At 34.7% G+C, this 21,962-nt stretch overlaps 4 protein-coding genes across 16 annotated transcripts; 1 reads left to right on the forward strand and 3 right to left on the reverse strand.

The window, feature by feature from the left end:
- Positions 1–1,043: 1,043 nt before the first annotated feature.
- On the reverse strand, positions 1,044–2,152 carry LOC140983123 (large ribosomal subunit protein P1-like). 2 transcript variants are annotated; one of them, XM_073450038.1, is made up of 3 exons: positions 1,936–2,152; positions 1,601–1,822; positions 1,044–1,299 (listed from the first exon to the last, which is right to left on the reverse strand). In XM_073450038.1, exons 1-3 carry the CDS (start codon positions 2,002–2,004, stop codon positions 1,249–1,251), a joined length of 342 nt encoding a protein of 113 aa, XP_073306139.1. In that variant the 5' UTR covers positions 2,005–2,152; the 3' UTR covers positions 1,044–1,248. The 2 variants fall into 2 exon arrangements, with proteins under 2 accessions (XP_073306139.1, XP_073306138.1); XM_073450037.1 differs by having other exon boundaries at positions 1,044–1,302.
- Positions 2,153–3,437: 1,285 nt separating this feature from the next.
- On the reverse strand, positions 3,438–8,149 carry LOC140982826 (serine/arginine-rich splicing factor SR34A-like). Of its 9 annotated transcripts, none has more exons than XM_073449570.1 (14): positions 8,034–8,149; positions 6,636–6,899; positions 6,371–6,494; positions 5,602–5,667; positions 5,411–5,485; positions 5,167–5,281; positions 5,015–5,061; positions 4,881–4,938; positions 4,619–4,668; positions 4,497–4,553; positions 4,155–4,234; positions 4,010–4,069; positions 3,834–3,888; positions 3,438–3,674 (listed from the first exon to the last, which is right to left on the reverse strand). In XM_073449570.1, the coding sequence occupies exons 3-14, from the start codon at positions 6,455–6,457 to the stop codon at positions 3,657–3,659; spliced, it is 768 nt and encodes a 255-aa protein (XP_073305671.1). In that variant the 5' UTR covers positions 6,458–6,494; positions 6,636–6,899; positions 8,034–8,149; the 3' UTR covers positions 3,438–3,656. The 9 variants fall into 9 exon arrangements, with proteins under 9 accessions (XP_073305671.1, XP_073305665.1, XP_073305672.1 ...); XM_073449564.1 differs by having other exon boundaries at positions 6,636–7,643; XM_073449571.1 differs by lacking the exon at positions 6,636–6,899 and adding an exon at positions 6,962–7,038 and having other exon boundaries at positions 8,034–8,125.
- Positions 8,150–12,080: 3,931 nt separating this feature from the next.
- Positions 12,081–17,248, forward strand: LOC140982137 (protein IQ-DOMAIN 18-like). The gene is made up of 4 exons (XM_073448555.1): positions 12,081–12,180; positions 15,830–16,149; positions 16,625–16,823; positions 17,007–17,248. The coding sequence occupies exons 1-4, from the start codon at positions 12,081–12,083 to the stop codon at positions 17,246–17,248; spliced, it is 861 nt and encodes a 286-aa protein (XP_073304656.1).
- Positions 17,249–18,213: 965 nt separating this feature from the next.
- LOC140982190 (growth-regulating factor 7-like) lies at positions 18,214–20,603 on the reverse strand. Of its 4 annotated transcripts, none has more exons than XM_073448605.1 (5): positions 20,487–20,603; positions 19,806–20,055; positions 19,540–19,722; positions 19,135–19,453; positions 18,214–18,859 (listed from the first exon to the last, which is right to left on the reverse strand). In XM_073448605.1, exons 1-5 carry the CDS (start codon positions 20,541–20,543, stop codon positions 18,229–18,231), a joined length of 1,440 nt encoding a protein of 479 aa, XP_073304706.1. In that variant the 5' UTR covers positions 20,544–20,603; the 3' UTR covers positions 18,214–18,228. The 4 variants fall into 4 exon arrangements, with proteins under 4 accessions (XP_073304706.1, XP_073304709.1, XP_073304708.1 ...); XM_073448608.1 differs by having other exon boundaries at positions 20,376–20,572; XM_073448607.1 differs by having other exon boundaries at positions 19,806–20,064; positions 20,376–20,572.
- Between the last annotated feature and the right edge of the window lie 1,359 nt (positions 20,604–21,962).

The raw sequence follows: 21,962 nt of genomic DNA on the forward strand, positions 1-21,962 counted from the left end.
AAAAATTCACGATTGAAAATTGATAATATTATACATATAGATATTTAATATAAACTCGTGCGAGCTCATTTACGCTCACATTTAAATGAGTCGACAAAATTTCAACCCAACTCACATAAACTGTTTGGCGGTGTAGGCCAAACCGATAGACCCAACCCAAATTGACAGCTCAAATCGCAACGATCTTTTACCGTGTTTTATTTAAATAATTTATAAATATAAACCGCAAAAAAATTTCGGTTGCAAAAAACTTTAATTTAAACACATAAATTCTAGCAAACTGTCACATGAGGACATTAAAAAAAAATTAACAAGATTCCAAAGAAAATTCACAATTCGATAATGAGTTATTTCTAAACTTTAATTAATTTAATTTACATAATGAAAAGATAAATAAAAAATCTAAATCATTGGATTAAAAACAACATATTATAATGTGAGTATGCATAAAAAAGCCAAATACTAATTTACATAATGAAAAGATATCATTGAATAAAAATAACATATTATAATGTGGGTAAACATAAAAAATTAAATATAAATATTAATAAGCACACATATTTAAAATATGAATAAGGAGAATGAAAAGACACATTTAAAATAAGTAATTAATGTAAAGTAAACAATTAATAAGGAGACAAATGGAAATTCACATATAAAATATATATAATAGATATATAATAGATAATAGATATCTTATCTGAATCCTATTTGTGCAATATCAGGCTAGAACCATATTAATTATGGTTGAATAACACATCACAAATTCGCGTCTTCACTCATGAAGTTGGGATCCAACAAAGAAAGAGAAAAAAATAATGAGAGAACGAGAATAGACAAGAAAAGAGGACAGCTTTGAACACCAATGCATTTTAACAGCAGAAATCAAAACATTTCATGAGACTGGCATTCTAGAATCATCGCCAAATGATACTGAGGCAACAACAAAATCTTAATGCCACCTAACCTTAACTAAGATTAGGCAGCTTAACAATCTGAGAATGAGCGAGGCATACACGTAACATCAAAGTTAAACATGATCATGAAAATAGAAATCAAACATTTCAAATAACTCTGATATGTTGAATTCATGGTCTGTCAAAAATGGAGGACACACCAGATCATTGTAGCAACGTTAATAACAATTCTTCCAAAAGTATAACAAAATCTCAAAACTAATCGTAACTCAAATTAGGCTGATACCCCTGTTTGAAAATCAAATCACTAGACACTAGGTTGTAACAGCTTCTAGTCGAACAAGCTGAATCCCATGTCGTCATCACTCTCCTCCTTTGGTTCCTCCTGGAAATCAAATTATCAAACACAAAATCAATATGATATCAAATGACGATAACAAAAACTTTAAGCAACTGATATCATTAAATTCAAGTTCTTGCTGGGTATAGGAAATTGTGAATCAAACGAGAAGGAACTAAGAAGTAGACTACAATCCTTTATGAGCCATCGGTAATCTATAATAGATTCATGATTTTTTAAGATCCGGCATCTCAAGAATTGCAAGGACATCACTACACCCGACTAACATACCCAAATCCAAACAAAATACCGCACGTGAAAATGAGAAACCAAACAAAATTACCTTCTTCTCCTCGACAACTGGGGCAGCCGCGGTGGCGGAACCAGAAGCAGCACCCCCAGCAGGAGCGGAAACCGCAACGGCAGCACTGCCGCCACCTCCGGAGCCGACGTTCATGACAAGATCTTCGATGTTCCTCTTCTCACAAAGTTTAGCAAATAGACTCGGCCAATACGATTCCACCGTCAACCCACCCGCCTTCACCAGAGCTGCAATTTTCTCCGCCTGAAAAACAAAATAAAATTAAAAAAAAAAAAACTTTTGATCAAAGGAGGGCAAACACATCACAACCCGATGCATACATCCACAGATGTATTCAGATACGTTTCAATTCTTACAGTGACAGCAATTCCGTCGTCGTAAAGGATCAAAGCCGCATAGGAGCAGGCAAGCTCTGCAACCGACATTGTTATCTTCGATGTACGGCTTCAGCGGATGAATTCAGGGTTAGCGTTAGGGTTTTGTCAAGTGAACTATTTTGTTGGATTTTGGAAGAGCCCTTTTTAAGTTTGAGGGCGGCCCAAAGTTGGCCCTGATTCAAAAAATTTCAACTATCATTTTTCTTGAATCTTCGTGTATGTTATTTTAGTTAATTGTTTCTATAAATATAAAAGTTATCTATTTTATTTCTACCAAACAATAGAGATATCACTCTGGGAACATAAAGCAACGCATATCGAGTAAATTGAAGTGGGAAGGCCATTCTTTTTGGGCAGTCCCTGAGGGGTGCTTAGTAGCTCATCCCTACACTTCTCAAGATTGGATTTTGGAAACCGATTCGCTCGTCTCTACTGTAAATCCTTGGGAACTGAAGCTCCTATTCTACATATCTGTATAACTCGTCGTTAGGGGTGTTCAAACTTCGGGTAAAACCGAAAAAATCGAAAATCCAAACCGAAAAAACCGAACACCGAACCGAAAGCCGAATTTTTTAATTCGGATATAAATGTTAAAACCGAAGTTTATTTGGTTCGGTTTCGGATTATATATGTCAAAACCGAAATAACCGAACCGTTTTGGTAGAAAACCGAACCGAACAGAAGAAAAATAGTTCGGATATCGGATTATATATTTCTAAACTGAAAACCGAAAAAACCGAAATAAAAAACCGAAAACTGAACCGAACCGACCGATGAACACCCCTACTCGTCGCACACAGCCAGAACTATTATCCAATGTAGTCGTCGTTCAGCCAACTGTGTAGCTCATAGTATAGCTAGGAATGTACAACATAGTTTTGTTTGGGAAGAAGCAATCCTGTCTCTTTTATGTGTGTTTGTACGTACTGATAGAAAGTGTCTACGGGTAATGTGAAGTTTATTTCTTAAAAACACACACATGCTGGCATTAATTGAGCAACATTTCTGTTGGAAAATACTTTATAAACTGAGCATTCCAAATTGATCGAATCATTTAACCCATTTAAATGAAAATTAGTTTGCTTCATGTTTGGACACTTCCGCTCCATGGTTATCAATTTTACATTTTCATTGTATATGTATGATAATGAAGGGTGCTCGTATGATTTTGAGCTAAAATAAGTTGGCAACATCTTTTCTTGTAAGAGATGAATTTAAGATCAGCTTTATTGTGTCTTACTTGTTTATGCATTAGTGATACAAGATATAATTGATTTCAAATATCACCATTGTGGAGTGAACTTGAAATACAACCTCATTAACAAAGAAATAATATATAAACATGCAAAATGTGGATTTGATCAGACTTCTCTAAATAATCAAAATACGTTTGAAATAAATGGATTTGAACTGACATCCACTTTCAGACAGCTTCCTATAAACTGTGTTGAATTATTTATAAACATGCTCCAAACAGGGTCTTATATTCAACTGGAATCCACTTGCATTCGCAAAATACTAATACTTGGTAAATAACACAACCATATCCAAATAAGTTTTAAGCAATTTTATGGATGGAAGTCAGGTTACCCAAAATTAGATCCACGCAGCTTCAAATAAACATCCGCAACATAAATAATTCAGACAAAAAAAAAAGACGTTTCAATCTGGCGTGTTCTTCCAGGCGGATCGATAATATTCTAGGAATCCATACCATCCTGAAGCCACAAGAAGTTCGAAAGTCGAGTCAGAATTAAACCGAAATTCAAGGCAGACAAGAAAAATAATGCAAGGGCTTATAAGCAGTTGTCAGGGACGCATTGCATGTTTAAAGGTTTTTTCTATTCAGTTATTGTAGAGTTCAAAATTGTACTTACCTGTTTTGGTGAAGCAGAAGTAGACCTAGACTTTGACCTTGACCTGGATCTGGACCTGAGTCCACACAAATAAGCAAAGAATAAAAAAGTATTCACGGAGATGCTGATTTTAAAATGAGTGGAAGAACGTAATAAAATGTGGACTAGACGTTAAGAAGCAATTTAAAAACCGTTACCTAGAAGGTTTAGCAGGAGATGCAGATGGTGATTTGGAAGCAGATCGATCCGATGATTTGCTGCCCAACGAAATAATTCATTTGATGATTTACTATTTGGTTCAACCAAAATACAAATAATTCAGGATATCGCATGTAACTTTACCTTCTTTTCCTCTTTGGACTTCGGCTCCTGCCGCGACTCCTACTCCGGCTTCTTAATGGACTGCCTTTGTGTTTTTTCACCTAAAACCAATAGTGTGAGCACACATACATTAAAAAAGAAGAAAACACTGAAAGACTACTATAAATCAAAATTACTGTAATTAATAACAAAACGTAAAAGTTCAAGGAAACTATAGCAACAAATAAACGGTGGAATTTATTGATAATTTTCAGAATCAAAACAAGAATTGCAACAAGAGGTGTGAAAACTGTTTGTTGCATCGAAGCTTTTGAAGGTATATGAATAAAAAATAAGTTGAAAGGGAAAAGGAGAGGATGATACCCGGATATAAGTTCTGGTCCAGGGATTTTTGAACTCCGTATCATCAAGTTTCCGTATCTGATTTATTAAAAAAATTGTCAGGACTGGATTACATCAAATAATAAACACATGAGTAAACTTACAGCATATTTCATGTCCTCGTAATTGGTATAATCAACAAGGCCATAGGCTCCTGCATTCGAACACGAATCTCAGAAATAACAGAAGTACAGAAGCACTGTTTCTGTTAAGATATTATAAGCATAACTTGATATGAACTATCAATCCTGACAACAAATGAGGTGAATATTTCAAACTTTAAAATTTATGTGGATACAATAAGATCTAGAAAATCATGAAACCAACACCAGAAACAAAAAGAAGTAACAATCATGGATGTAATGCCTTCACTGTCACGATAAACTTCAGCAAAACAAACATCCCCAGCTTTCCGCATATGATCCTGAAACATTTCCAGACAAGGTAAATATGGGGCCGCCAGAAAGGAATGAATTGTTTGCAAATAAAATATCCCACACCTTCAAATCTTGCCAGGAAGCAGAAGAAGGAAGCCCACGAACAACAACTATTTGCCCACCAAGACAATCACATGTAAAAAAATCACATCATCACGTAACATGAAGAGAGTATAGTCATAAAGCCACATAACACGAGGTAATTTGGAAAGTACCTCGATGTTCCGAATGGCGAGAAATGCCATAGCGCCCACCATCCGCAACCCGGCTATGACCACTACGGCGCTCATTAGATGATGACGGTCCTCTACCACCATGTGCAAGCTCAACCTTAATTGAGTAGCAGAAGATGTCAAGAAATAATAGAAAAGGGAGATATGTCACCAGTAGATTGAGGGAAACAAAAAGACTTAAAAGAAGAAAGTAAACCTCATGTTTATTTTAATTCAATAAACTCACCCTCAGTCGACAACCATCAAAGTCATAGCCTTCTCTACCCCTGATAGCATCTTCAGCATCCCGGGCATTCTCAAACTATATATAGATTCAGACCACTCACCACTGGTTATTTTCTTAGCTTAAAAGGTATAAAATACCTTTATTCTATAAATATTTTTAAGCATATAAAAGAAAACATAGTTGAAACATACCTCCACAAAGCAATAACATGGAGGACGTGGAGGAATCTTCAGTTCAATATCCAATATGCGACCATACTGCACAAGAAAACAGTTATTTATTATGCGAGAAATTTTTGGAAAACAACAGTTAAGCAGAAGTTGTATAAATGATTGAAACAGAACCTAAATAAAATGGAAAATTTCAGAAAATCAAGTAAGTGCTTTCTCACATAATAGAACATATGACATCTCTGAAAAAATTTAACAAACAAAATAATGATACCCACGCTGCAAACCCACGCGGATCTTAAATGACCATTAGCAAGCATGTAATCAATAGATAAAATGTTTTGCCTCATCTTTAACAAGGAACCAACAATTTAGATATTGGGGGAGCACTAAGTTTTGCCAGACTAAGATTCTCAACTTAATTTAAATTTGGTGTAGGCATGTGCAAAACAATCTTTAAAAACAAAATCTCACAAATTGGTGCGTATCAAATATGGTGAAAAATGCAGAAAAAAAACACATTGGAGTTAAAATTGCTGACCAACCACATCTAAGGAATATGTAAATGGAAACACCAAATTAATGGAAAATTGCAAACACACGTCCCTTCCATAAGATTACTGAAAAAAATATGTATATAATACAAAAATGTAGAAAAAAATGAAAGAGATTTTCATTATGATGTTGATTTGATAGTTCAACAATAAGGTATTTATGTAGGCAGGACACAAATTTTAACCACTCCCAATTAAACAAATGAAAGATGAAATGTCAAATATTCAACTCAAACCTTGTAAAACAGGTCTTCAACTTCGGATTCTCTTATATCAGCCGGAAGATTCCCAACGTAAACTAAACGAGAGAAACGACCACTCATTTTCAGACCCTCGAGAAGATGTCAAGAACAACAGACGCTGCAAAAAGAAAATACTTTAGGAATGGAGAAACACAACCTAGAAGAAAAAAGTCAGCTTATGATAAAAGAATTTTTTGTGACGCGATCCAAATGATCTGACAACAAGAACTCAAAACAAAATAAAACTTATGAAGCAAACCAAGAGAGCAATCCTTGAGGTGAGCAGTGCTCCACAAGCTCCATTGCTCATGTACTCCAAGATGCTCCCAAGCTACTATTTATTTGAACTAAAATATTGATTCCCATCCTCTCTAATTTTTTTGCAGATGAATAGCTCTTCAGAGAGTGAGCAAGAACTTCCAAATATATATAAATCACAAAAAATCCACCCAGATTTCTCTAACTCCCATTTTACATCCCTATGTATCATTGCAAAGCTCATATTTGTCCAAGCTCTTGATATCTATCATAAACAAAGCATCCGTCACAAGAGGAGGTAATATTGCCATATACTTGTTCAGTTACCTTAATTAGATTTCTTTTAACCATGAGGGATGCAATGATCCCGGAAAACATGCAAAAAGTGGTCCAACATTGATGGCCTTCTCAGTATGACATATACACAGAAATTTTGAATGAACTAAGTGTGCTAGTTCAATTTGATCAAAGGTAAACGCTACTAGAGAAAAACATAGAACGGAATGTGCATCAGTTAGTTAAATGACAACTAAAGTAACAGAATCAAAATTCTTTGCACCTCATTATTTGTAAGGAAACAGTTGCAACAAAAGAATAAGATGCATGAAAAAAATTAAACCAACCGAGGTCACGAGGAAGCACATCACAAGAAACAAAAAGTGCCAAAAGCCACTACTGAAGGACCTAGTAAAACCACCACAGTTTTTATCCACAAATACAATGTGCCCCCAAAAAATGAAAACAATGTGATAAGCAGCCCAGAAAGGATATACAGAGAACAGTCACACAGCACAAATCAGCATTCTTCTTTTATGGCATAGGACACTGGCCTAAGAAGTCAATTTGCAGAAGATTACTCATGACTGGTTAACATATAGTCCCAGTATGAAGTCAAAAATCCTATCACGCGCAATCCATTCATGTAGACCAACTTTCGAGTTCTTTTTAGTCCATACAGAAATTTCTCAAACTTCACCAAATCCTCTCCCAAGAGAAGCTAGCAAAATGCCTGTATATAATGGCGTCGTTCATACAAAACTGTTCTTTTTACGAACTTCAATGAGAAATAGTTTAGAAATTGAAAATGACAAGTGTTGACCTAATTTAATTCCCCCTCATTTTCGATTAAAAATCGAGAGAGCAAAAAAAAAAAAAAAAAAAAAAAAAAANCAGCCCCCATTACCGGATACTAAGCCATTTTCAATTAAATCAAGCATATCTAAAATCACTTTATAAAACCCCTTACTGGCAAAAATGACACAGCTGAACTACTTACCAAGAAGATAACTAGATTAGCATCGAAATTCAGCCCTCTGCAAGTAGTGAATACAATACACTTGCCAAACAATCGAGATTTTTTAGAAACTAATTACACGACGAAGAAAATTTTGGTAGGTACCTCGGTCTCCGGTATGTTTTTAACCTTCGCTTCGAGATATCGTGCTAATCTCCAAGTTTAGGGCTTTGCTCAGTTGTTGGAATTGACGAGTAATATTAAATCTATCTCAGTTTTAAAACCTCTCAATTGACAAATACCTCCCCAAATGTTTGCAATTTTAGTAAATGGTCCCTACTTTTTTATTTTTTCCAAAAATACATTCAGGTCCATTTTTTTAGAAACAAGCTTTCCATTACTCAAGATAACATAGTAATATCGTATAATATCCGATTACCTAGAAAATAGGGTGGCTCATGCCACATAGATGGATTTAAGTTTAAACAACTTTTTCTAGCTAGTATATGAGCTAACTTATTTGTCTATCTTCGAACCAAAGAAATAGAAAACTGACTCTCGTGGCTTATCAGTTCTCTACATCTTCCAATTATATCTCCAAACTTTGAATAGTCATCTGCATTCCTTTTAACTGCATCAACCACATCTTTACAATCAGTTTCGAAGACGACTCTTTGTAGGCTCATCTCTGTAACCCAGTTAATAGCCTCTAAAAGCCTCATAGCTTCTCCTTCTCGGGCACTCGGCAAACCGTTTGTGAAGGCAGTTCTAGCGACCACAAACTGCCTTTTATCATCGCGAATAACCATGTCAAAACCTACTACTCTCTGATCCTTGAAGAATGCTGCATCAACATTGCACTTTAGAAACATTGGTGGTGATAATTTCCAGTGAACTTTGTCGCTCCCACTGAAGACACCAGTTGGAGGATGCTAGTTTGGAGCATTAGTTTGGGAGCGTGCTTTAGCTTTAACAAAACGGTTGTGCAAAAAATGGCGCATATATATTGTATTATGTAAATATATTATGTTGAATGTATTTTAAATATATCATGATTTTATTTATATTTAACTCAAATTATGGATTTGAAATTCAATAAATATAAGTTTATTCAAACAATCAAGAGTAATTCTTCTGTGGAAAATCTCAGGGATATATATTTATTAGGCAGGTTGACTGATTTATAACTATATATAATGAAAATTAATAATTTAATTTTTTTATAAATCAGGTCGGAATTACAAAATTGATCCGTGAAACCATCTTATAAAAGTTTTTGTAAACAATTAAAGAGGAAACACTTCGAACCAAAAATGAATTGTCATGAGATACAAATTATACTGTTGACAGAATATATGTAGCTTAATTTTAGGGAAAAGGCGATGCACAGATGACTCCAAATAGATCAGTTCTATTATATTATTTCGTAGATTTGAAGGAAACTATTAATTTTCACAATTTTAATAATTTTATATTTCTTAAGAACTTTAAATTTATTCGTTTAATTTTTTAAATTTTTTGCAATTCGGTTATTGTTTGACTTAAAATAATAAAAATTATAGTAAAAGTTGAAAACGTTTTATTGCGCTTAAGCTAATAATAATCTCGTTTAAGTTTGAAACTTGACATTCACGCATCATATCAAATCATTAATCTCATCAACAATTCACTCAAACTAAATTAAGTAAGAGCAAACAATACAAATAAGTCAAACACAAATGAACAATTCATTTGTGCCTATTAATTGTAAACACATCTAGCATGCTTAGTTATGCTCTGATACCATATTGTGTGGGGTTCTTAACTCTTAATCATCATTACAATAAAATTTCATTAGAATTAATTAATTACAGTGAAAAACAAGTAAAAAAATTATTTACAATGAGCCCAAAATGTACCAACTATAATTACAATACTAAAAATAGTATATAATAAACATCATCTAAACACATCACATAATAAAATAAGCACACATATGACTGAAATCAACTGCATACAAATAACTCATATCTTCAAGACATGCACGGGTATATAGATACATATATATACGTTGAGATAAACTACTCAACATCAACTCAGATGTGACTCCCTCCAGAAGTACCATTGTAACGTCTCCCGTTTTAAAAGTGCGGAATATTTTTTTTTTAAAAAAAACTCGCAATTACAAAATGACATTTAAAATAATCGTATTATTTGCCAATAAAAGTAGTGCAGTTTAAAAATAACTAACGTCATCCAAAATCAACGTAACCGTAAACGTGTAAAAATCGTAAAATCATCAACATATAAAAATGCGTAACTCCTCTCAAAACACATGAATCAATATGCGGAAAAATAATGGTCCTCGGGTCGTATCACCGCACATGCCGCCTGCCTACTCAGTCTTCGGCACCTCTGGTTCCCTGATCAAAATGCTCATCAGCATCACACACGCCTAATGAGTCTAAAGACTCAACACACCTGTACCAGTAATAGCAAGTACATATACGTAGCACACAACAGTGAAAAATAGCATAATAAACATACATTTCATGAGCTTAAAAACATGAACATGAACTTGTCGTGTAAAATCGTAACGTTTCAAAACATGTCTCATCATGTTATCATATCGTATGCGTAACCGTGACCTGTCAAAACATGGTAATAGCATGTATCATCGTATCAGCATATACGTGTTAAAATCTTAATTTGAATTCCGTTCATTAGCTGTGACTTTCGTATCATCATGTCAGTCGATGGATCCATCTACGTGTAACCGCGGTACCCGACGGCGAGGATCATCAGCGACGGCATTACCCGCCCACTGAGTCCGGGCCTTACATGTCATCGTGTCATCGTGTTAGTCACAACTAAATCACTTCCTTCAAAACGTGTCATCATATTCATCACTTAATAAAAACATGCATATACATAATTTTTCCTTTAAACCAAGCATGCACCGTATTTATCATACTTGCGTAAAAACCGTAAACATGATGCATAATCATTTAAAATATCTTAATTTGTGCTCAGGGCGCTGACTTGACCAAAATCTCACCCCGGGTGCAAAATGACCATTTTGCCCCTGGAAACCCAAAAATTATCGTTTCACATCTGGACCTCTAAAATTGACCCAAAGGTTACCAAACTCCTTAAAATGTCCCAAAACATTTTTAAAAGCATTCCTAGACGTAAACTTGAGCCAAAATCCGAACTTAACCGATTTGTTTTAAAACTTGGACCGAGGTCCCGGTTTTAAACCGAATCGACCCGAAACTTAACCGAATTTTTCCCAAATTTTTATCATATCTTAAAAACACAATAATGCTCCTAAACTTATTCACCAGACCCAAAATCTCACATATGATAATTCCAGAAACTTATCAAATTCTCTGCCTTCCCTTATTTGGCACCCTCGTGCACTCCCTTTCCCAAAAGCTCACGCCCACTAGCCTAACCCGAAGCACCAGCCATATACCAGCCTACCATGGACCTTGACCAGACCCTAAGGAGCCTATTGAACCATCACAACCAGCCCCATGTACGCTCATAACAGCTAGGAGCCGAGAATCACCGCGGCTCACCCCTCTTCACTTGACTCAAGCGATCTTTCCGTCAACTCCGACACAGTTTGAGCCATTCCAATCCCCAACTCAGACCCACCAGGATCTGGTCCAGGGCTGGAGTACGCCCTCGCGTGGCCAGAACCACGAAAGGCACTATCGAACACTCTCTCTCGCACAACCACCAAAAATTCGATCGGCCCTCACAAACCCACCGATCTCGACCAAGCTTCCAACTCCATCACCTAAACTCCATTGATCACAACCTGTTCAGCCCCCTTACATCATGATATAGCAGCCCCTTGCACAAACGCAGAAAAACCATGAGCAACACAATACATGATGCGATAAAATGGTGCCAACCCGAAAGATTAATCGTGCTCTTGAATAGATCAAAAGATTTCGTAAGAAATGCACACACAACATTAATATGACGTGCATGATGCAAAGAAAGAAGTAACAAGCGTGCCTTGGTGATTATTTAAGAGCAAATGATCGAGGAACACACGGCCTAGAGGAGGAATTTTTTTTGCTTGAAATGAAATGGTGACACCGAGACCTTTAGCTGATGCACTTCACGAAGATGATGACTGATTGGAGGGGATGGGCGGCTATTGAAACGTAAATAGGTTTAGTGGGGAGTTAAGGGAAATATTTAAGTGCTAATTATATGGTTAATGATGTGGCCGTGTCCCTTGAGTTTGTTGTTGTCAAAAACCGAGGAAATCCTGAAAGGATTTGTGCATATCGGCTGTGGGGGTTACGGGGAGGTTAAGGGGTGGAAAGAGGTTTAATTGTTATGTTAATTAAAAAGATTAAAGGCTCTAATCTTTCTAATTAAGGTTTAAAATAATATTTAAGTCCATTGAATTTAAAAGTTGGCTTGTTAAATTCAAATACACTCCCGAAAAATATTTTGTTTTGGAAAGATTTTGAAAATATTAGCCGAACCCTTAAAAAGTCTCCCGATTTGATAAAATTTGCGTACCGATAAAAATTAAAATCCTGCGGGTAAAAATAACCAAAAATTACCATTTTTGAAAAATACACTTAAAAACACCTTATATTAATTAATAAAATTAAATCATGTAATTAAGATAATTTTCTTGAAAATCCTCCGGTGTTCGTTCCTCGTTTGAGCGTGAAATGCATCTAAAAACCCTAATGCATAAACTTTTAAAATTTCNCTTCGTTCCTCGTTTGAGCGTGAAATGCATCTAAAAACCATAATGCATAAACTTTTAAAATTTCATGAATTAAATCCTATCATGCATGAATTATGCATAAAATGCATAAAAATAAATAAACACAAACTAATAAAATAAACATGCATTTTATGCTTTAAAAGAATTTAATAAAATACCAAAGAAATTTAATAATTTGCATGCATGTAGTTAACGTGGACCTTCAAATTTTCAGGACGTTACAACCATCTCTGGTCCTCTGATAACTTGGATTACATGTCATTGTCCACACAAAAAGACAACAATAGCCCCCTTTGGGGTTGAGCAAACGTTCCGTGTGTAACAACCATAATAAATACAGCATGTATCTACACAATAATATATGATATGCAATGCATACATGTCGTGGAGATATCAGGTCAAATGTCCATCTACTGAGCATGTATCAGAAACAATCGAATCGCTATCAAATCAATGCTTGAACATGCACACTTGCCTCAGTCAAGTATAAGAGAATATTCGTATGATAGTGTCGGAAAAGTACCGTCAAATCCCAAATCTCAACCAATCAATCATAGTGGACCACGGATAATTATGTTTTCACTGTCACATAATGCCAAACATAATATTATGCTCAAAACCCCAGAATCAAAATCCAATGATATAAAGGTATTCATATCATATATCGATATATGTATAAAATGATGTGTGTTAACAAAATTTTTATTTTGTATACCGAGCTACAAATCATGAATGTCATGTATGCTACATCAACTCAAAAAATAAGGCATATAGACATATATAATTTCAGTCAAATCAATCAATCATATATAATATAACACAATTACATGTCGTATGTTACTCGACCGCAATATACATCAATTCCTCGTCCTAGTTTACTATACCTCTATCTGATATTAGGATTTCAATACAGAATATCAATCTACATAATCAAAATATTCATTTCAATCGATGAATTCATTCAAATGCAATTCTAATAACATATTTGAATGTATCAATTTATTCTACACTATTCATTTTAACCTTTACATCATTAAGATAATTATATCGCATTATAAATTATGATAACTCATTGTTATACAATCATTAACATACATCTATTCATTTATAATAAACATTTCAAGTTCCAGAATTGTTTTGAAACTTGAAAATTCAATTCCTGTTGTTGTCCGGAAGAAGTTTTGCAAAGTTTGGTGCATAGGTGTGCGACTTCCTGCACGGGTGCACGCATTTTTCTGTCCAAAACTCTATTTTTCACTTTGACTTAGCAAAAGTCATCAACATGAAAGTTGTAAATCTATGTCTTGGCTTTCATTTGTCATTAACCTCACTCAATTTTAAAATCGGAAACGACAGTTATACTCATTCTCCTAAAATGTGTAAGTACAAGAACTTCAATGCATACGACACATTTCGGGGTGATTTTGCCCCTATTTTCAAATATATTTGATCAAAACTCAAAACATAAATATTTTAGTACTATGTATTAGCTTTCTAATGAAATTAGTTTAATATAATTTGAAATAATACTCAGATTATTATGTTAGAAACTGTCACGTGTGTCGCTTCTTCATTGTGGTTCACCGTACTTTTCAGATATAAATCAATTATTAATACAATAATTCATTATCACAACATATTTTCTCACTTTCATCATCAATTATATGGATCAAGATCCTCTGCTATGGTTCTCCCACAGCAGAAATGCAATGCACTATTAAAAAAAACTTATTTTTTTAAAAAATTGATATTTTTATATTTTAATTATTTCAAAATCAAAATTATATTTTTTAAAACTTTAAAAAATGTCTTTTGAAAAACTATTTTCTTTTTTTTTTGCATTGTTAATTTTTCTCATTCCTTTTTAAAATTTTAAATCCAAAAAAAAAAATTTTTCTTTCTTAGATATTTAAGAAATAATCCAATTTTCCAAAAAAATATTAAAAAAAATTTAAAAAAGACTAAGTGTTTGAACAAGAAAAATTATACAAGATAATTTTTTTTATATCGTATCAATTTTTTGGTATTATTTTTAATTGTTCGATACGTTCAACCTTTTAAAATTTTTCGTACATTTTTTTAATAGGATTATTTCTTATATCCTTAAATATATATATATATATATATATATATTTCATGTATTTAGACGTTAATTTTATTTTTCTTACAGATATGTGATTAATAAAATTTTAACTTTTAAATAAAAAATTAACAAGATAAAAAAGAAAAAAATAGTTTTTTTTAAAAAGAACTATAATATTAAAAAAATTGAAAGTACCGTCATTTTTTCTAGTTCGTTCGGAATCACAAATTTATAACAAAAAATTAAATTTTTATTAACATTTTTTTTAAAAAAGAGTGGAAAAAATTATAAAAAAAAAAAGTAATAAGAGAGACATCATTTTACCCTCACAATAAATATTTGTAACCAAAAATAAAATTATAACTTTAAATTGGATTATTAATCACATATTTTAATACAAAACATATAATTTTGATTTTGAAATAATTAAAATATAAAAATATCAATTTTTTAAAAAATAAGTTTTTTTTTTCTAATAGTGCATAGCACCCTCTGTCTGCTGTGGGAGAACCCACAGCAGAGGATCTTGATCCCAATTATATACTTTATATACTCAATAATATGACAAATATCATGAATTGTCGATAATCAAATACGATTTACGATAATACGATGAGAGATATTTACAAAACAAACATGCAAAAATATTGTCTGAATATTTTAAATAATCATTCATTCTCATCAGGTGTATCAAACATCTGTAAATGGAAACAAGCTGTGCAGACCTTGAGATTTAAGTCAATAGTTGAGAATTAAATTCGGCAGCTTAGCTCCCATTGATTAAATAAGTTATATATAGAAATAGGTTAAAAACAGCATAGCATAGCAAAGTTTTCCATTCAGAGAGGTCATACGTACTAGCCAATAACCGATAACGTAACACATTTCCCATTGATCTCCTCGCAAAGATAATGGCAAGAGGAGCAGCAGCAGAAGGGAAGAAAATGAGGTAGAAGAAGAAGATAAGGTACATGTCTTGTCTTCTATACTCAAAATAACAGGCTAACAGCAACTTTGGCATGTAACCCACCTCAAAAAATTGTGTAATATAATATTCGATGGTAAAAATTAATAATTATTTAGTTTACCATAGTTTGATGTGATAATATATGTTTTTTTATGGATTTGCAGAGGGGAAGAGGAAGTGGATTTTTCTAAAACCAATTTGTCAAGAAACGACTATACAAGATAAAGTTTCAGAATTTACAAGATGTCCAATTCAAAATGGCGAAAATTCAGCCAAAAAACAAGCATTGGAGAGCCGAGTACACGATCAAAGGCGTGCAATTGCTGCGGCCATGGCGACTACCGCTGCTGCTAAGGCTGCAGTGGCAACAGCACAAGCCGCTGTAGAGATTATTAGGCGCACAAAACCGACTTTTCTCTTGGCTGATACTAGAGAACGAAGTGCTGCTGCTCTTGTGATTCAAACAGTCTTCAGAGGTTATCTGGTAGTTTTCTTGTTTTCATATTCAGGCAAGCTTCTTTGATTCTCTTCAAGTTCTTGGACATCTATCGGCCGTATGAGTGAGGCCCATTTGAATTTTACTGTAGAATCGGTTTCTTGGTCTTTTGATTCGGTAATTCCAAATGCTGGTTATTAATATTGAGAACATTGGCTAGTTAGTTTCGATTTCGATCACTTTTCGTCATAAAACTGACTGAGCCAAATTGTTTTATATGCATATTTCGATTCAGCTATCGATTTCGTCGGTTTAGTTAGTTTGATCTTGATAGAAAAATATTTCATAGGTCCTTTCGTCAAATTCTCTGTTGATTAAAAAAATTAGTTCAATTACTTTGATTGAATGCTACCTGTACTAACTGATGTACGCAGATCTAGCGTGGAGTCAGACAGGGCAGATACAAAAAAAAAAAAAAAAAAAAAAATTTATCTCATGTTGAATGTCGCCACCGTGTACTCAGGCAAGGAGAGCCTTCTTTGCATTGAAGGGAATTGTGAAGCTGCAAGCTCTAGTGAGGGGACACAACATCCGGAAACGAGCGAAAGATGACTCTACGGTGCATCGAATCTATAGTCCGATACAAGCTGGAGTATGCGAAGAACGCAGGAGGTTATCATTTGAAGGAACAAGGCCAGGCTCCATGTTCTACCTGGCCCAGAGTATCCATGCATTTGTTAGTACTAAAACCATAGCCGCGAAAGCGAACATGATACGGACTTGCAGATAATGGCGAAACGATAATTCCCATAATCGTGCTTTCCTGTTTTAATTCTCTTACCGGGCTTTGGAAATCTTGAATATTGTAGTCTATAAGTGATTCACATAGTCATCCATGGACACAGTTGGAAATCCAGGCTCTGATTCGAATCACGTCCACAGAATGATTAGCGCAAGTACCGAAAACTCGGTCCTTGTTCCTCGACCAAACTTTATGGCCGCCAACGCGTCAGCCATGGCTCGAGTGAGATCACACAGCGTGCCAAAGCTGAGGTCCTTGAGCCCAAATAGAGATTTTTCGGTAAAGAAACGACTGCCTTTTTTAGGAGGAGACAACGTAGATCATCTTGAACGGCACCAACGATAATGTTCCATCATTGGTACCCAATCATCGTTAGATCAAGTGAAGACTGCATGGTTTTATGTTACTACCAACTATTCCTCTTCCACTCTCAATCTTGTAGGTTTCTTTTCTTTGGATCGGTAAGTTTTTATTTCACACACGGTTGTCGGATTTGCATCATTTAGAAAACATAAAAAAAGAAAAAACTAAAGTATCTCTTGTACACGAGTTTTAATCAATATTCCAATTACAAGCACGCCAAGCATTTCTATTCGTGATTGAGAAAACTTGTGCTAAATGAATATGTTGAGGACCTCAATATCATCAGGAGCTGCTTAGCAACTATCATCTTACGGGACGAATCAAGAGACTGAGCTGCGATGCTCTTACATGAGGCGAGCTAATGAGCTCTCATGCATATGCTAGGGCCAAGCTGAGCAACTCAATATCGCAAGGGTAATCCACGGACGACCCTCGTGTATAAGAGTTGAAGACTAATAAGCTCTCGTACACAAGGGTCTAGCCACGGCAAAAATTTTATCAAGGTAGGCAAGAAAAACAATCATAAACCTTACCCGACTCGTACACAAGGGCCCAAGCAGCGCAACTCTGACACAGGTGCAGAGCTGAGAAGGGAATTCGTAAGTTACTAGCCGAGGAGCTCAACATCACTCACAGCTCTCCTAATGAATTTGTTAATAAATTCTTAGAAAATACAAGTGTTGTTTGAATGTCATATCATATAATATTAGGTCGCCAGTAGATTAAAATGTTGTGTCCGCCCGCTCGTCTATTACAAAAAACTTCGCATTAGAGGAAATACGAAGTTTCACGAAGCACATCAAGCAAGTGGATCAAACCCTTCATCAATGCAATGAACAACAAAGAAAAGAATCCCAAAATAACACCAATTAATGAGTAAATAACTTCAAAAAGAACTACAAAAATATAGAAACCAATTTCAAGAACTGGGAGAAACGGTATTTTCATAGCTTCTTACGACTCTAACTGAACCATTGGAATGCATATTCCAAGGAAGGCGCAGTACCTGCTGGGCTATTGCAAACACTATTCTCCGATTGTGAGAACAATGTCCGATGAAGAACCCCCGATGGGGATGAAACTGTTGTAGCTGTGGTGTGAACAGAATCATAGGGAGAAGCTGGATTCGAGCCCTCGACCCCAGTCACTAATGGCTGCAAAGCTTCTCCAAGTGGCCCTCCACGAGAAAATGGTAACCATCGTCGGTCGGCGACATAACAATCATCGGAATATTTAAGACCATGTTCGATTTCAAACTTGCTAGTTTCTCCATCCAACACATTTCCAGAAGCCACAGCCATGGATAAATTAAGTGAAGGGGACAAATTCCCCTGATGGAGGGGCACAGGGCAGGATGTGGCATTGCAATTTTTACTGCTTTCGTAATCCATTGACCAAGCATTAACGACTCCAGTCTGTGCCTGGAAATTTAGGTAAGAGAATGGACTTGAAGTCTCGACACAATCTTGATGAAAAATGGGACTGGGGCTGCAAGTGGAGAACTCATTTGTCAATAAATCCAGATTTGCTTTCGTCATCAAGTGTCGCCAATTATTCTCAGTCGATTCGAATTCCATCATCGAGCCAGCATCCCTTTAATGCACAAGTGAAATCAATGAGTACACAGACAAACACACATGCAAACAAGGGCGAGCCTCAATTTCCCGTGTGATCTGAATCATCATTTGATAAAATGCAAGTTCTGTCATCTCATACGAACGAAAATTCAAACAAGGCAGGCAAGGGGGTTCAACTAGGTTAATAATTAGTTTTAAAATGTAAGTTTCGTCGTTCAAAACATATTAACGTCATCCATTCACTTCAAGATTCTCCAAAAGCATATACCAATTGCCAAATACTAAACAAACCTGTCAGATTCTATAGGATTGAACAAGAGATGGGGTTCATTTTTAGTCGAAATCTGGTGGGTTGCAGCGCTATAGGCTTGAAGCGTGGGCAGAGGGCCTCGTTCAAGCCGCGATTTCTTGCGAATTTCGCCATTGTTTCGAACTTCCACAGGCTTTCTTGAACGCAAACGACCCTTGTGCAGGTGACGTTCACAGTACTTCTGCAGCGGCGCCACGTCTTTTGAACACCTCCATTTCTTGCCATCTGTTCGCTTACACCTCCCTGGCTCCGGATCTCTATTCTTGAAACATCTGGCATTATATAGTTCTCCGCCACTCACTGCCGTAAAAAATCACGAAAAGATTTAAATTGAAGAAAACCCACATCAAATCAGACATAAAAACAGGAGAAACACAAAAAATTACAGTTAATGGTAGGGTCTGAAGCTGGAGCAGGAAAATTTAGTGAAAGCGGATACAGAAGATCACGAGGCAGAGGCAGAGGCAGAGGCAGAGAGGCCGTCAAGTATTTAAATATCATAGCTTGTCTTTCAAGCTCTTTCCATTGAGCAGATGTAAAAGCTAGTCCCACACTCGAAGCCATTACTCCTGCACCAACAGTTCGTTCATAATTTGATAAAGATTCGATTAAAAAATTTCCATGAAAAAAAAGAAAAATAAAGTTATTTTACCCGAAGAACCGGATGCTGCTGTGGAATTCAAAGAGGGAAAAAAGTCAAATATCTGCAAATTAGTCAGTTTATAACCTGCTGCAGAGCTACCAACACATGAAGCTGAGGCACCATTACTGTATATATAGCCCAACACCTCGTTCGAACCGTCGCCGCCATCGTCATTACCCCCACCAAGTGAGCGGCGGTTCAGATTTTCCAGATTACGACGAACCATCATGCAAATCTTGGAAGGGAACGATTCGATACTCTGCAAATTCTTCAAACAAAAAGCATCACTATCGGGTGATGATCTCTTGTCCGTTTTGTAAATTGTACGAACCTTTAGAACAACACATTCTCCAAACAGGAAATAACATTATTTTTCTAATATATCATAAAAAAAACCCATATTAATTAAAAAACAAAAACAAAATCAATCAAACAACGAAGAACAACAAATAAGCCTTACTCACCTTCGGAATTTTACCCACAACCGCAGGAAAAAACAGATTATTCACATATCACAGAATCACTAACCCGATTCAAACAAATAAACAACACACAAACAAAAGGAAATAAAGAATCCACCTTGAATAATCAATATTCTACTGGGATTTCAAGGTACAAATGCAACCACTGAAATCTAATGAGCGTGTGTCAAAAAGCACTAGAAAAATAGGTTTAATTTGTGGGTTTGACCTTGGAATTTAATAGTAATTGTTTTACCGCCATTCTCGCCCTTTGGTGTACCTCCATGCTTCCAACATTCGCACCGCATCGGGACAAGATAAGACACGACACGACATGCAATGCACAATATATAATAAATATAAATTTTCATATATTATTATTAATAGTAAATAAAAACCATTATCTTTCTCTTGTAATTGCCTTATCCATAGTTTTTATGGGCAGATAAAGGCAGGCGTACCATACTATATTCGTAAATTTATTTTTACAAGTTTCGGAATAAAATTTTGGCTTGTTTATTTTATTTTCCGGACGCTGACTAAAAATAAAAAGAGTAAGTTTTTTTGTGAGACGATCTCATAAATTTTTATCTGTGAGACGGGTTAATCATACCGATATTCACAGTAAAAAGTAATACTCTTAATATAAAAAGTAATACTTTTTCATGGATGACTCAAATAAGAGATTCGACCCACGAAATTGATCTGTGAAACCGTCTCACAAGAGTTTTTGTGAAATAAAAACAGGAATATTTGATTATATTTTTAGTACTTTGAAATTTTACTTTTTCTAATTACTTATGTGCTTATGTTTTATAACAAGACAACTTTTATTGTGATATCATGTCATTTTAATATTTTTTTTGATTGTTTAAACTTTTCAGTATGAAAAATATTTTAATTTTTCATAATAGAATTAACTTTAAATATACATCTTAAAAAAATTTATGAGATGAATTTCAAAATTAAAACTTCATACATATTCATAAAATCATATTCTCTAAAACAAGTGTATGTATATATATTGTATATATAAAAGTATATAAATTTTTTTTTTACTAAAACTATTTTATTAAATAATGCGGTTGCTTTCAACTAGAGAATAAATAGTTTGGCCCTTCCAACAGTGTTTGTAGTGCTGTCTTTTCAATCTCGATATGCATTATTGGTTTCTTTCATTTTTCTTTATATTATCATATTCTACAACTCTACGAAATTAATTTGATTAATTTATTGCCAATTCAAATGCACTTCCCAAATATATATAAAAATTATATTTAAGAAAAAAATCTAGCACGTCTCGTTCACATGGTGCAAATATTTAATGAAATTTTAATCATTCAATCATTAATATATAATATCAACTTTCGTTAACGTTTAATGGCAGGAGAATTGAATTACGAGAACACTAACTCATCCGGGAATAAGATGAAATATTAAGTAACATAGGTATACTTTATTTATTATGATATGATTAGTAAAGACATTGTATGTAATGTTGACATGTGTATTGAGTGAATAAATCGTAGTCAATTATTCAATTATTATTCATTGAATTGATAAAAATATCATTTTTTTTATTACAACACACGCTGGGAGGGAGATCGAATCCGAACAAGGAGCCAGCTAATCTGACGGGTAAGATTACTGGGCTAAAACCCGATCTGATAAAAATATCATTTATATAGATAACAAAAAATAATGT

This window comes from Primulina huaijiensis, chromosome 8 (genome assembly GCF_012295235.1).
Source record: "Primulina huaijiensis isolate GDHJ02 chromosome 8, ASM1229523v2, whole genome shotgun sequence".
NCBI classification, from domain to species: Eukaryota; Viridiplantae; Streptophyta; class Magnoliopsida; order Lamiales; family Gesneriaceae; genus Primulina; species Primulina huaijiensis.

Coding starts and splice junctions, on each gene's coding strand:
- LOC140983123 (XM_073450037.1), bottom strand. CDS start 2,004: ATGTCGGTTGCAGAGCTTGCCTGCTCCTATGCGGCTTTGATCCTTTAC. Junction 1,823..1,935: donor ACGACGGAATTGCTGTCACT/GTAAGAATTGAA, acceptor TTTGTTTTTCAG/GCGGAGAAAATTGCAGCTCT. Junction 1,303..1,600: donor CAGTTGTCGAGGAGAAGAAG/GTAATTTTGTTT, acceptor TTTGATTTCCAG/GAGGAACCAAAGGAGGAGAG.
- LOC140982826 (XM_073449566.1), bottom strand. CDS start 6,457: ATGAGTGGTCGTTTCTCTCGTTTAGTTTACGTTGGGAATCTTCCGGCT. Junction 5,486..5,601: donor CATGTTATTGCTTTGTGGAG/GTATGTTTCAAC, acceptor ATCTATATATAG/TTTGAGAATGCCCGGGATGC. Junction 4,235..4,496: donor GGACCAGAACTTATATCCGG/GTATCATCCTCT, acceptor TATTGGTTTTAG/GTGAAAAAACACAAAGGCAG.
- LOC140982137 (XM_073448555.1), top strand. CDS start 12,081: ATGGTTAATGATGTGGCCGTGTCCCTTGAGTTTGTTGTTGTCAAAAAC. Junction 12,181..15,829: donor GCTGTGGGGGTTACGGGGAG/GTTAAGGGGTGG, acceptor ATGGATTTGCAG/AGGGGAAGAGGAAGTGGATT. Junction 16,824..17,006: donor CATGTTCTACCTGGCCCAGA/GTATCCATGCAT, acceptor CCATGGACACAG/TTGGAAATCCAGGCTCTGAT.
- LOC140982190 (XM_073448605.1), bottom strand. CDS start 20,543: ATGGAGGTACACCAAAGGGCGAGAATGGCGGTAAAACAATTACTATTA. Junction 20,056..20,486: donor AATTACTATTAAATTCCAAG/GTCAAACCCACA, acceptor AAGAATTTGCAG/AGTATCGAATCGTTCCCTTC. Junction 19,723..19,805: donor AGCAGCATCCGGTTCTTCGG/GTAAAATAACTT, acceptor CTGTTGGTGCAG/GAGTAATGGCTTCGAGTGTG.